Source organism: Balaenoptera ricei, chromosome 5 (genome assembly GCF_028023285.1).
Source record: "Balaenoptera ricei isolate mBalRic1 chromosome 5, mBalRic1.hap2, whole genome shotgun sequence".
In the NCBI taxonomy this organism is placed as follows: Eukaryota; Metazoa; Chordata; class Mammalia; order Artiodactyla; family Balaenopteridae; genus Balaenoptera; species Balaenoptera ricei.
Window position 1 is genome coordinate 40,381,047 of NC_082643.1, and position 12,586 is coordinate 40,393,632.

The 12,586-nt window shown below is 38.6% G+C and overlaps 1 protein-coding gene across 8 annotated transcripts in view; it reads right to left on the reverse strand.

The window, feature by feature from the left end:
• Window positions 1-12,586, reverse strand: part of AFF1 (ALF transcription elongation factor 1) — a 205,323-nt gene that overhangs the window by 27,118 nt on the left and 165,619 nt on the right. For 7 of the 8 annotated variants that reach the window (XM_059922667.1, XM_059922672.1, XM_059922666.1 and 4 more), the window contains 3 exons: window positions 7,166-7,244; window positions 7,003-7,040; window positions 4,788-4,944 (listed from right to left, as the gene is read on the reverse strand). In XM_059922667.1, the coding sequence (XP_059778650.1) occupies window positions 4,788-4,944; window positions 7,003-7,040; window positions 7,166-7,244 (274 nt within the window). The remainder of the gene's footprint in view (window positions 1-4,787; window positions 4,945-7,002; window positions 7,041-7,165; window positions 7,245-12,586) is intronic. The other variant, XM_059922669.1, reaches the window with a different exon arrangement.

The following is a 12,586-nucleotide window of genomic DNA, read 5'->3' on the forward strand; positions in this document are numbered from 1 at the left end:
TTGAAAATGACTTTCTTCAAGACAATTTCATTTCTCTTATTCACTTAAAAATATTAATACATGACACAGCTTTCAGTTTATCACAGATACACTGTCTTCTGATTTTCAGATTTTACAACTGGGTAAAAAGAACCAAGTGAGGTCACATTAGCCAGTCATTAGTCCCACTTGAATTCTTTAAAAATCAAACATGAAGTCTCCTGTTACAGGCAGTCTCTGAAATAGCACCTATTTTTCTAAGAAACACAGGGAGGCTCCAGAGCACACAATTAAGAGCAGTGAGATTATACTGATTATCCGTTCAACTCACTTGGCAAATAAACAGAAGTCCCTGACTTCTCCTGTTATCTTAACAAGAGATATCTTGTTAAAATCTTTGTTGCTAACTGACTATTGATGCATCGCACTCTCTCTCTCCAACTGGGATATTAGATCTTACTAAAACAATGATGAGGACATCTTTATCTCCAAATTCTACTATTATGTCTTGCACACAGTGGTGTACATGAGATATTTATTTGGGCTTTTTCATGGGTGTATTATTGTACCTATAAATTTTATGCAATTTGGGAAAATATTCATGTCTTAATAAAGTAAGTAATGATTACTTTTTTTTTTTTAAAGGGCAGTATGTCACTGGCATGCTTCATGCTTTTAAGATCCATTCTGACAGGTGGTTTGTATAAATGACTAAATAATTTCCACAACACAACAGGAAGTTAATTCAAAGATATCTCACATGGGATTAACTGATTAGATTATGGAGTAAGGAGCTCGCTCCAGTAAGTGGATGATATTTTATAGGGAAGACTGTTAACAATTTTCCCAAGTGGAATATCCCAAACAATTCAATTCCATAAGAACATGCAAACGTAATACATTTAAGATATGTGGATATAACGTAAAGGCTTTGGGGCCAGGAAAAGGTTAGGTAATAAAACGATCGGGTAGCTAGACTGGGCTTTGTGTGATTGTAACAAAATAGAACTAAGAGGAACTCTAAGGAACTAGGTAGGATCATACTTCGGCCAGAAAGAGGGCTACAGAATTGTGGGTTTTTTGTTGTTGTTGTTTTTTTTCCCTTCTTAAGACAACATATCTTCTTTGTAGCTCCCTCCACTTACATCAACTCTATCTCCATGCTCTCATTTGAATTTCAGGGCAGGGAGAGAGGGAAGAAGGAAACTACTTTGACAAAGTCCCACATAATCTAAAACTGCATTCAATATTCTAACAAAACAGGATGGTTGTTTAGGGTAGAGAAAAAATTAGCACACCATACCTACTTGTCAGACATTATTTCTTGCAAAGACTTGAGGGCGTGGTAGTTCTAATGGTTAAATGATTGGGAACAAGGCATTAAGATATATCATTTATATATTGGGAGACTGGGAGATTGGGATTGACATATATACACTACTGATACTATGTATAAAATAGATAACTAATGAGAACCTACTGTATAGCACAGGGAACTCTACTCAATGCTCTGTGGTGACCTAAATGGGAAGGAAATCCAAAAAAAAAGGGGATATATGTATACATATGGCTGATTCACTTTGCTGTACAGTAGAAACTAACACAACACTGTAAAGCAACTATACCCCAATAAAAATTAAAAAAAAAAAAAAAAGATGTATCACCTCAGGAACCAAATCCTTCAAACCCTTTCTCGGGAAAGGTACAGAGATCTTTCACCAGGGCTACGCTGACAACTGCACTGCAATCAGTGACACTCTTGCTCTACAGAAGAGTACTTACACATTAACCAAAAGGGAAGGTCATTCCTGATATAAATAACATCCGCTTCCCCCCGACACACCCCAAAACAGGGCAGTTTAAGATACATTTAGTAGTCCCTAAAGGAATGTCCTGGTTACAGAAATAAAACATATTTTCCTCTACTGCGGTACTGAAAATGTCCAGAAGGGAGGCCTATGGCCCAATTGCAGGGTAAAACTGAGTTGGTGTGCCCAGACAAGAGGAAAGGGTAGGGGTGATCCTTTTTGTGTACCTACTACAAAGATGTAAAATGGATAGAATTCCTTTAAGGTTAGGTATTATTTGGGTGCTGGGATGGGGGAAAGTTTTACATAAGGGACTGATTAAAAACAGATTTTAAGATGAATTTTAAGAGTGTAAGTGCTGGATAGGATCAAGGTTTGGACTTTCATTTCTTCCTCAGCCTTTCCCCATGCCCCACCCCCAGCCTCCCAGTGCTGGATCAACCCAAACACTGCACAGAGGAGGTGCAACAATATATGAGCATTTTAATAAATGTTTGACTGTATGTCTCTTTACTTCTCCTAGATTCTCGAATTAGCAAAAGTTCGTGTATTTTAGAATGAATTATGATTTTGAAAAAAAAGTTTTGAGCTATGCACAACATATGTCTGGTTTTTTGTTTTTTTTGTAAAACATCATAGTTGTTGTGAGGGAGTACAACTCCAAAACTTAAGAGAAAAGAAAAAAAAGACAGAAAGAGAGAAGTAGCATGATGTAGTAGGGAAAAAAAATGGCTTCCGAGTTAAACGGCTATGGGTTTCAATCTTAGTGCTGCTACTTCCTGACAGGTGAAAAGAAAGCTCCCGACCTTCTAGGGTTGATGGTTACATTACGTAAGTTATGAAGAAAGTTCCAAGAGCTTAGTAGATAATCGACCACAGTTGTTTACTACCAAAGAATTAGACAATGAATAGATTAGAAAACTAAGCAGATCCCTGAATAACTGAGAATAGAATCTTTTTTCCCTGAACTTTACTTAAGCAGTAAAAGGGCGATACGTCCCATATATTCTGAAAAGCTGAGATTTACATGTTGACTCACTATAAAGAAGAGACTGAAAGTGGTTTTTCCCCAAGTTCACCACCAGCCCATTGGCACACATATAACATTTCAGATCTCATAAGGTCACTGGACAACTTCATCAAATGAATTTAAAATGGAGACTTAAGGAGCAAATTCCTCAGCATTAAAAATAGAATAAAGAAAAGGGTGAGAAAGTTAAAACTAGTAACTATGACCTATTATGGAATTCATGTAATGCTCAACTAACACAGATTTACAATAATGCAGGTATTTATTTTAAAAGGAAAGAAAGGTTGTTAAATAGCTGGGAAAAATTAAAGGTTTAAAATCTAGACAAAGACAAAAATATGTCTGAGGAAGTCAAGCATTGGTACATAACCAACAAAACCATACTCAAGTCTAGATTTGCACATTAACACAAATATACAAATATGAGCCTATTTAGGAAAGTGGTTTTAAAAAGTAAAGTATGATGGGAACATCATTTTTCATCTAAGAGTCTCTAAATCTATTCTATTCAATAACCTCGTGAGCAACAAGATATAACTGCTTCATTAAAACAAACACCAGGTTAAATATTTCTTTCAAGTTTTAATTATTCAGCCAAATCTGTGCCATTTCCATTTTATTTGAATTGAATTTTGATTTAATTGGATTCTCTTGCTTATATCAGTAACCAAACAAGCATGCAGATTTTTCTTAGTGAATAAGGTGAGATATAAAGCAAAGATCTTAGGAACAGTAACATGAACAAGCACACAATTTCTCTGTAGAGCATATTCAGTACCGTTTTCCCTGGGGCATAGAAAAATTACTTCAACAGCAATTAGTATCTCAGGAGAAAACAGAGAGCCCCCAGAAATACACAGAGTAGCTTCTAAAATCTGAAAGGCACTTCAAGTGCAGCTAATGCTGATCTATGTTTATTCACTCAAAAAATATTTACTGAGCACTTACTCTGTGCCAGACATAAACTCATATCTAACAACAACAACAAAAAAATGATACTCAGTTATTTTCCTCATCCTCTCTTGCCCTCAGATATGGCTCCTCAGTCTCACTACATCATCTCCAGATGTATTTGGTTAATGCTCTAGTGCAGTGGCCTTGCTTTCTAAACAGCAGAGACAAATACTGAAAACTTTAACGCTTTCTTAATCAGAAAATCTCATTTCCTGGGATTCCTACCTAAATACAGAGAATAGTTTTCTCTATACAAGCTAGTCTAGTTCACTAAAAATGTCTTCCCCAGCAAACATTTTACCCTGCTACTCTAAGTTTTGAAGACATTTGGCAACCTTGTTAGTTGTTACTACATTTCTTTTGCTCAACAATCCAGTAAATAGCATAAATTCTCCAGATAAATTTAGTGCTTGAGATTTTCAGTCTCAACTGTTTATCTTTACAATATCTCCCAAGGGTGGGTGACAGGCAAGCACTATTCCTATTTTACATGGGACAGTGGGATCAAGAAACACGGCCCTGGCGAAATTACATCGCCATCAATTTAATGCATGGCTTTTAGTGATTCAAAAATAGAACCTCTTATGGCTTATTTCTAGTTCACGTTCCTGCCCTTTGCTAAATCAGGCTGTCTCCTTTTGATTTAATTCATGCGTTCCTAAAATTTCAAAAAGCTTTCTCATTAATATTAAAATGGCAGCCTACTGAAAACGATTTTTGGGGTTTTTTTTTTTTTCCTCGAAATAAGGGAAAAGAAAATGGGGTGTACATATTCTCAATGAGTTGCTCTTCAAAACAGCTCTGGCAGCAACAGGGAAGAACCTATCATTTTCAACAGGAGAGAGATGACATCTCTCCCAAAGTTCCACAGCCCAACGCCAAGAAACAAGTAAACACGAATAGCCAGCAGCGTGCACGGCGGCCGGAAAGCGCCGCCCCCAGGACGGAGCCCCTCAGGCAGCCCGGGCCACCGGGGTTCGACCGCGCTCCCGAGACGGCCGGGAGCGGCCCAGTACCTCGGGAGCTGGGGCTTCTCGAGGCTCGTTCTCCTCGCTGTCACTGGAGCTGCTCTCGCTCTCCGAGTCCGAGGAGCTGTCAGAGTCGCTGGTGCTCTCCGACTCAGCGCTGCTGGAATGTGCTGAGGCCGCGGCTGCGGGCAGCGCCTGCGGAGCGCTGCGGATCAAGCGAGAGAGTCAAAGACCCACGAGAGGTGGATTCCTTCCCTTCTGACTCCCTTCCTTCTTTGCCCGTTTTTCTGCTTCTCGAAAGAAGGGGCCTCAAAGATCACCCAGCAGTACTAAATGACCATGGCGGCCAGTTGGGCGCAAGCAAGGCCCATGGTGGCTCAAAGCTCAGTGAAAAGCCTTGCAACAGATCACCAGGTAACTGCATAAAAGAACCTGGGGAACTTTCCTGAAGAACACTGCGAACTATGTGAAATGTAAGTGAGATGCGGGGTGCTTCAAATCAGGCGCGGACAAACCACGGCCTGAGCTGGCTGCCTGCTTTTACAAATAAAGTTTTGTTGGAACACATTCGCACCCAGTATTTTATGTATTGTCTGTCTGCTTCTATACTACAAAAGCAGAGTTGAATAGCTGCAACACAGACTTTATGGCCCACAAAGCCTAAAACCTTGACTTTCGGACCCTTTAACTTTGCTGACACCTGCAATATAAAACCCAAAGGAGTTAATTTATAAAAGAACAGCCAATCCATTAAAGTCTTCCTCTATTCTCCATATGAGAACCAACTGTAGAGTAGTCAGAGACTGCTGAACACAAATGGGGTTCCTTTGGAAAGTGACCCCACAGACAATCCACTCACACTTCTTGGGCAGAATGATAAAATGGGCCGTTCTTTATGAGTGGCTTAGGATCACTCCCAAATATCAGCTGAAGTAGAGAATAACTACTTCAAGTTTTCAGGATAGGGCAATAACTCTAGGCCTGTGAGAAAACACACAAGTGATCACACTGCTGGACACATACAGAATTTCAAAGCATATCTTAAAACCTTGCCCTAGATGGAATTAGCCACAGCAGTAAATCAATAACTATAATCGTGAAAGCCTCCAAATCTACCCAAAACATTTTCAAGATAATAAATTTATTAAATAACTACATTAGAATAACAAAAATTTATTAGATAATAATAAGGTCACTAGTTGAGACCATTTTAAAACAAACACTATACAAAAACAGAATTTTCTCATGTCAAATTTGTGGTAGCTGAAGAGCTTAAGCCAAGTGATGGTCAAAAAGAGATATACTTTCAGTATTATTCCTGCCTCTATCCCCCCCCACCTTGTTTTTTCCTGTTATTCCCTCCTCCACTTTTCAGTTAGGTTACTTTGACATATTTTGTAAGTCGTTACAAGCCACCAGAAATTACTGAACAAAATGGGATGTAAATAAGCAGAGCTTATGAATCCTTAAGACCTCACATAATTATGCGTGATCTTCCTCCACATTAACTACAACCTCAGCTATATGAGAGCAAGGTTTTTAGTGCTGAGCTTGTCTCAAAATGGATGACCACATCTCAAGGGAGTAAAACAGCTACAGGGTAATTTAACTCTTTGTCCATGGAGGACAGGTATTGGCATATTAAATCATTAAATTCAGTGCCAGAGGAAATGGTAAATAAAGGTAGTTCAGATAGTCTCCATTTCTAAAAACGAAAGCATTACATTTTCTAAAATATGGCTAAGCTGTTTACAAAGTGAAAACAGTGCCATTTTCCATCATACCAAAATGTACTGCAGGTCATCTTTTAAAGCAACTGAAACAATTAAAAAATTCATATAACTATGAAGACAGGCACTATGGAAAACAATTTCTAGAAATAATTCAGCTTTAATTTTTGAAAACAGAGCAAATCTGTCACTTTCATAAAAACACTGAGCTCTTCAGTATAACTTTTCAAATACTGGTTACATAATACTGACGAAAGTGACTTAAGCTTATTTTAAACGCTCAAATTTTACACATACAAAACTGACTAAAGATTTAGGTGGACGCAGGGACTCTCTCTTTCATAGCGTTAACAACCTCTCTAGGGCTGATTTAAGCTTCCAAAATATGAAACAGGTACTTTCTTTTAACTGTGATCATCCATCTCCTTCTCCCATGAAGAAGCTATGAAAATACTAAATAAGGCTGTAATTTCCCCATTTGGTAGAAAAAAGCAAACATTTTGTACAGATGGGGAGAAACCCAAACACAGTACCTTGGAGGTGCAGATGCAGAAGGAGGCTTCTCTGGGGTCTAGGCATTCACAATAAGGGGAAGAAGGACCAGGAAAAGAACAAAAAACAGGTTAGGACAAGCAGCTCAGAAATGTTAGATGGATTTAAATGAATTCCTGGTATTGTGGGGTGTACGGAACTTACCTGACCACTGTCACTGTCCTCACTGTCACTGAGCTGAAGGTCATCTTTGAGCATGCTAGAACAGGCAGGGATAGAGACACTGCAGAATTTAAAATAATGTCTAACAACTTCTTTTAGCATATAAACATAAAATATGCTTAATGAAACAAAAGGGGTGGGACAGGTATAACTTTTATTTATTCATCAAATGCTTTATTTTCTTGGAAATGTTAAGTTTTACAATTTTAACACAGAAACTAGTTCAGTCCAAACTCCTTATCATTTCAAAACTGAGTCTTTCACACGTTCTGAGCATTAAAAGCAGAACTACAAGTTCTGCAAGTGATTTCTTGCCAGCCCTGAGACTAAGGCTCCCAGGTCCACACAAACAGAAGAAACAATAACAACAAAAATACATAAAATAGAAAAATATACAGTACCCTCAAATCATTTTCTTCTATGGTCTCTAACAACTAGAATAAATGATTAACCATTAAATGAGTTAATATTGGATGAATATCTGTAAAGTACTTAGAACAGTGCCAGGCACTTAAAAAGTGCTATACATGAATTAAATAAATACATAAAAATACAACTGTCACCAAACAGTGCAGTTATGTTACGTTTTTGTCCAAAGACATTATTAATATTGAACTTTTTCACACACACAAATATCTTCTTCTGGGTGCCTGAACACTAATCCGTGAAAAGAGTAGTAATACAAATAATACTGTTGTCTAAAAAATATGTTTAACCTTCCTGCTATCATTCAGGTAAAAATAAAAACTCAGTTCATGTCCTCAAAGTTATATTAATACTTATCTCTAGGCATTCAAGTTTATGATGAACCTAAATATTAAAAGCAAACATTTTCCAATCTGTACTTGTTTACTCAAATCTTAGCCCTTTCCCTACCCCCTCCCCTTTACGTTTTTTTCATGGAGATACCCAACATCAAAGGAATGAATCAGTAATTGCTCCCCCCGACATCCCCCAAAATTTACAAGCATGACTCTTTGAGGAAATGTTATAAGTGAAATTGGAAAAAAAAAAAAAAAATCTGCTTGAGTATTACTGATGTTCCAAAAAGCAAATTATATTAAGAAGTTACAATCCTTCATTATTTCTAAAAATACCTCTTCAATATTCTGACCAACGATTTTTATTGCAAACTCACTACCTGCCACTAAAGTAAGCAGGCATTATTATTTTGGGAATCCATGGTAAAAATCACTATATTTTCTAATGAAAATAAATGATAAAAACTTGGCTCTTTCAAAATGACCGCCTACATGCAATGTTGTAATTCTGCCAAGGACTTATTTTCACCAACAAATGCACTAAAAACATCTTGTGATAAGTTTCTTTTAAAAAATAAAAACTGTTAGCTACTTGTAAATGTAGATCTTGCTCAACATGTATCTAGTAGAAGCTAAACTCCTATTTTAGCAAGGCTAGAAGACACAGCCTTTGGATGTACAACTTGGCAGCAGCAATCTTAATGGTGTACAAGAAGAAGTCACTCAACAGGTTTACGGCTAAAAATGGCTTGGCTGGGATACACACAAGCAAAAGATATATCTTTGGAATAAATGTTAGGTATAATACAACCAGAAAAAACAAATCTGGCAAAGTATATTCAATGTTAACCACCAACAACAAAACCACAGTAAATGGACCTCTTTATTTCTTAGTCATTGGGTTTGTTTTGTATAAAGCTGATTTGCCTTAATTTCCTGAAACAGCAGTGATCGTGTAATTCAACCACACTTCCTGTTGCAAGCAGCGGACTACTAAATATCTTGTAAGTTGTTTGCTTAGCTACTGAATGCCCAGTTTCCGTGCATATACTCTCCTCAAGTGAGAAAGTATATGAGATATGTTCAGTAAGTCAGAAAGTATATGTTCTGACTTTTAGCTCCACTTGCTCTTAGGGAATAGAAGGGACCATAAACATGCTGTCCCAGGGCTTCCCTGGTGGCACAGTGGTTAAGAATCTGCCTGTCAATGCAGGGGACACGGGTTCGAGCCCTGGTCCGGGAAGATCCCACATGCCGCGAGCACCTAAGCCCATGTGCCACAACTACTGAGCCTGCACTCTAGAGCCCGTGAGCCACAACTACTGAACCCATGTGCCGCAACTACTGAAGCCCGCACGCTCTAGGGCCCACGTGCCGCAACTACTGAGCCCACATGCTGCAACTACTGAGCCCACATGCTGCAACTACTGAAGCCCACGTGCCTAGAGCCCGTGCTCCGCAAGAAGAGAAGCCACTGCAATGAGAAGCCCATGCACTGCAACGAAGAGTAGCCCCTGCTTGCTGCAACTAGAGAAAGGCTGCATGCAGCAATGAAGACCCAACACAGCCAAAAAATAAAGAAAAAATAAAGAAAAAGAAACCCCTTATTCTGAACATCAAAAAATGGGGCAATTCATTTAAAAAAAAAAACAACAAAAAAACCTTAACCAAGTTTTGTTAATACAGAAAATTAATCACAATTGCCATCATGATTTTTTTTTTTTAAAAAGGATCTATATAGTTGGGAAATTTGTAACCTGATGACAGGTAAAGGTTTTATGTTTAAATGGATCAGTTGCTAAAAACTCCCCTACTGTGCCACAAATAATTATATTTGAAGCCAAGCATATCACTAAATTACTACACTATACTTCATATATTATATTCTATATATAATGGACCGGTCCTTCAATGTCAAGATGACAAATTACAGCACATCTGGGTGAGCACCTTTGCACCCACTAAAAGAGAAGCAAATCTCTTAGATCTAGTCTCATTTATACCAATAAAACCTAGGTCAAGAAACATAAGACCCAAGGGACATACTCAACTGTAAGCTTTTCTGAAGCAGGATCCAGCCATGTTTGTCTTCATATTTTCTTTATCTAGAACTTGGCAGGTACCCTAAGAAGGTGGCTGAATGAACAGCATCGCTTTTGCTGAATAAGTAACAGTACCACACAGCTGTGCCCTTTATGTAATCTGAACTTGACAGGCATTGCTTTTACTCATAACCCCACGGGCTGACTCTGATCAACCCCTCACATTCTAAGGATGAGGAAACAGCTCAGAACAGCCACCTAACTGGCCTAAGATCATGAAGCTGGTATATGCTACAGCCTGCATGCAAAAGCCATTCCATCGGATACCACCTCCTTGCTCTGGCCAATATAGGACCAGTGGTTAGAAAACCTAACTGAGGGAATGAAATCTAAGTCCCAGAACCCACTGAGAGAAAGACTCTGGTTTAAAAGAAAACAGGAACTATACTGCTGGAGTAAAATGAATACACTATTTTTCTCCTATGAAAGTAAATGAACTTTAAGCTTTATATACTGTTTAAACTGGTTAAATAACTAATTTCATTTCCAAACTCCAAGCAAACCAGTTATTTCGAAGCATATGGCATCATATGGCTTAGCTTGGCACTGTTCAAAAGAAGACAAATGCTCAGGTAAAGCAACTCTTTGAACTACCGTGTAGGTTTCACATTTTACATTATCAGCTAGGTAAACTTCTTACTGAAAGGTTACAAACAATCCTCAAACCCCTTTGTACAAATGCAATACACTGATTTCTTGGCTTAACATTTCCTATGATCGGGCCATACCTTTTATTTGGAAAAGAGCAAGTGAAGGCAAGCTCACAGTAGTTAACTTGCAATTAATAGTCACAACCCTGGTATTAGATGTGCTCAAAATGGCAAATAAACTGATACCTACTTTTCAGAAACCACTAATGAGCATGTGAGAACATACTTTCCTTTTTTTTAAATAAATTTATTTATTTATTTATTTATTTTTGGCTGTGTTGGGTCTTCGTTTCTGTGCACAGGCTTTCTCTAGTTGCGGCGAGCGGGGGCTACTCTTCATTGCGGTGCGCGGGCTTCTCATTGTCGTGGCCTCTCTTGTTGTGGAGCATGGGCTCTAGACGCGCAGGCTCAGTAGTTGTGGCTCACGGGTTTAGTTGCTCCGCGGCATGTGGGATCTTCCCAGACCAGGGCTCGAACCCATGTCCCCTGCTTTGGCAGGCAGACTCTTAACCACTGCGCCACCAGGGAAGCCCTGTACTTTCCTTTTTTGATACAGGGCAGAAATAACGACTGCAAATGCTTTTTGTAGGAGATGATGGGAGGTGACGAGTTAGGAAGAGGGCTCCGCATACAATAAATTTTTAAAAATGAAAAAGCAGACCTTAATCCCTTATGACACAACATACAAGGGGGACTCTCCAAATGGTGACAGCAGTTGGCAGAATTCAAATTCATGGAGAGACTGTCTATGGGAGATGGTAGACTAGCAGGGCAGAGGGAAAAGTGATTTGGTACACGATTCACTATAGTTAATGACCTAACGGTTGATAAGGCAAAAATTGCGGCCAAAGGTGTAAAAGATTATTTAAACTCCATGGATGAAGTGAAGATTAGAAAAATCACAAGAGTATAAATGAGGGAAAAGTTGAAGTTAATAAATAAGATTAAATCATTAAGTACGATAAATAAGGTACTAGTATAAGATGACATATTAGACAACTAGAAAGAAAATCTAGAAAAATTATTGCTGAAAATTATATTTCTATTAAACATTGCTTATAGGTATTTAATCAAGTTTATGTGTAATGTTTTTCCTTCTACATTTATCCTGAGTACTTACTATATGCCAGGCCCTGCTCTAGACTTTACTGATACAACTCTAAGCAGACAGAAACTCCTGCTCTTGTGCACTCAGAGTCTAGGGGAGGGAGATAAATAACCAAACTATATTCTTTCTCAATGGGTAAGAAGCCTAGGGAGGGGGAAGTAAACATAAAAGAGAAAGGATGGGTGTGGGAGGTTCTTCTACGTTAGGGTAGTTAGGGAAGACTGTACTGATAAGGGGATGACATCCAAGGAGGGACCTGAAAGGAGGAGGGAGCACAATTCAGGGAATGGGGAGGGTGATTAAGGCATAGAAAACAGCAAAGAGGCCAATGTGGCCAGAATAGTGTGTGTGTGTGTGTGTGTGTGTGTGTGTGTGTGTGTGTGTGTGTGTGTGTGTGTGTGTGTGTGTGTGTGTGTTGTGGGAGTATAGGAGAGGAGGTGGAGAGGTAGGTTATAGAGGGCCTTGGAGGCCTCTGCAGGGTGGATGAAAGGGGTGGGGATGGACGGGGAGAATATGAATTCTTGTGCAATTAGACCACACCTTGCTGCTTTAGAAACCCAGCAACCCAGAGTGGGCAGAATGTACCAACTGCTTTTAGGGCTAATAAAAATCTATCTTACTAAATTTTTCAATCTATGCTTAAATTAATCTAGGGTCACTTACTGTAGTAAATTAGCAGCATGATTAAAAATGAGACTTAAACAGACTCTTAAGGACACCCTTAAAACCATGTTTTCCAAATGCAAATGAATACTTCAAAGAAGTCACTTCCAATAAGAATT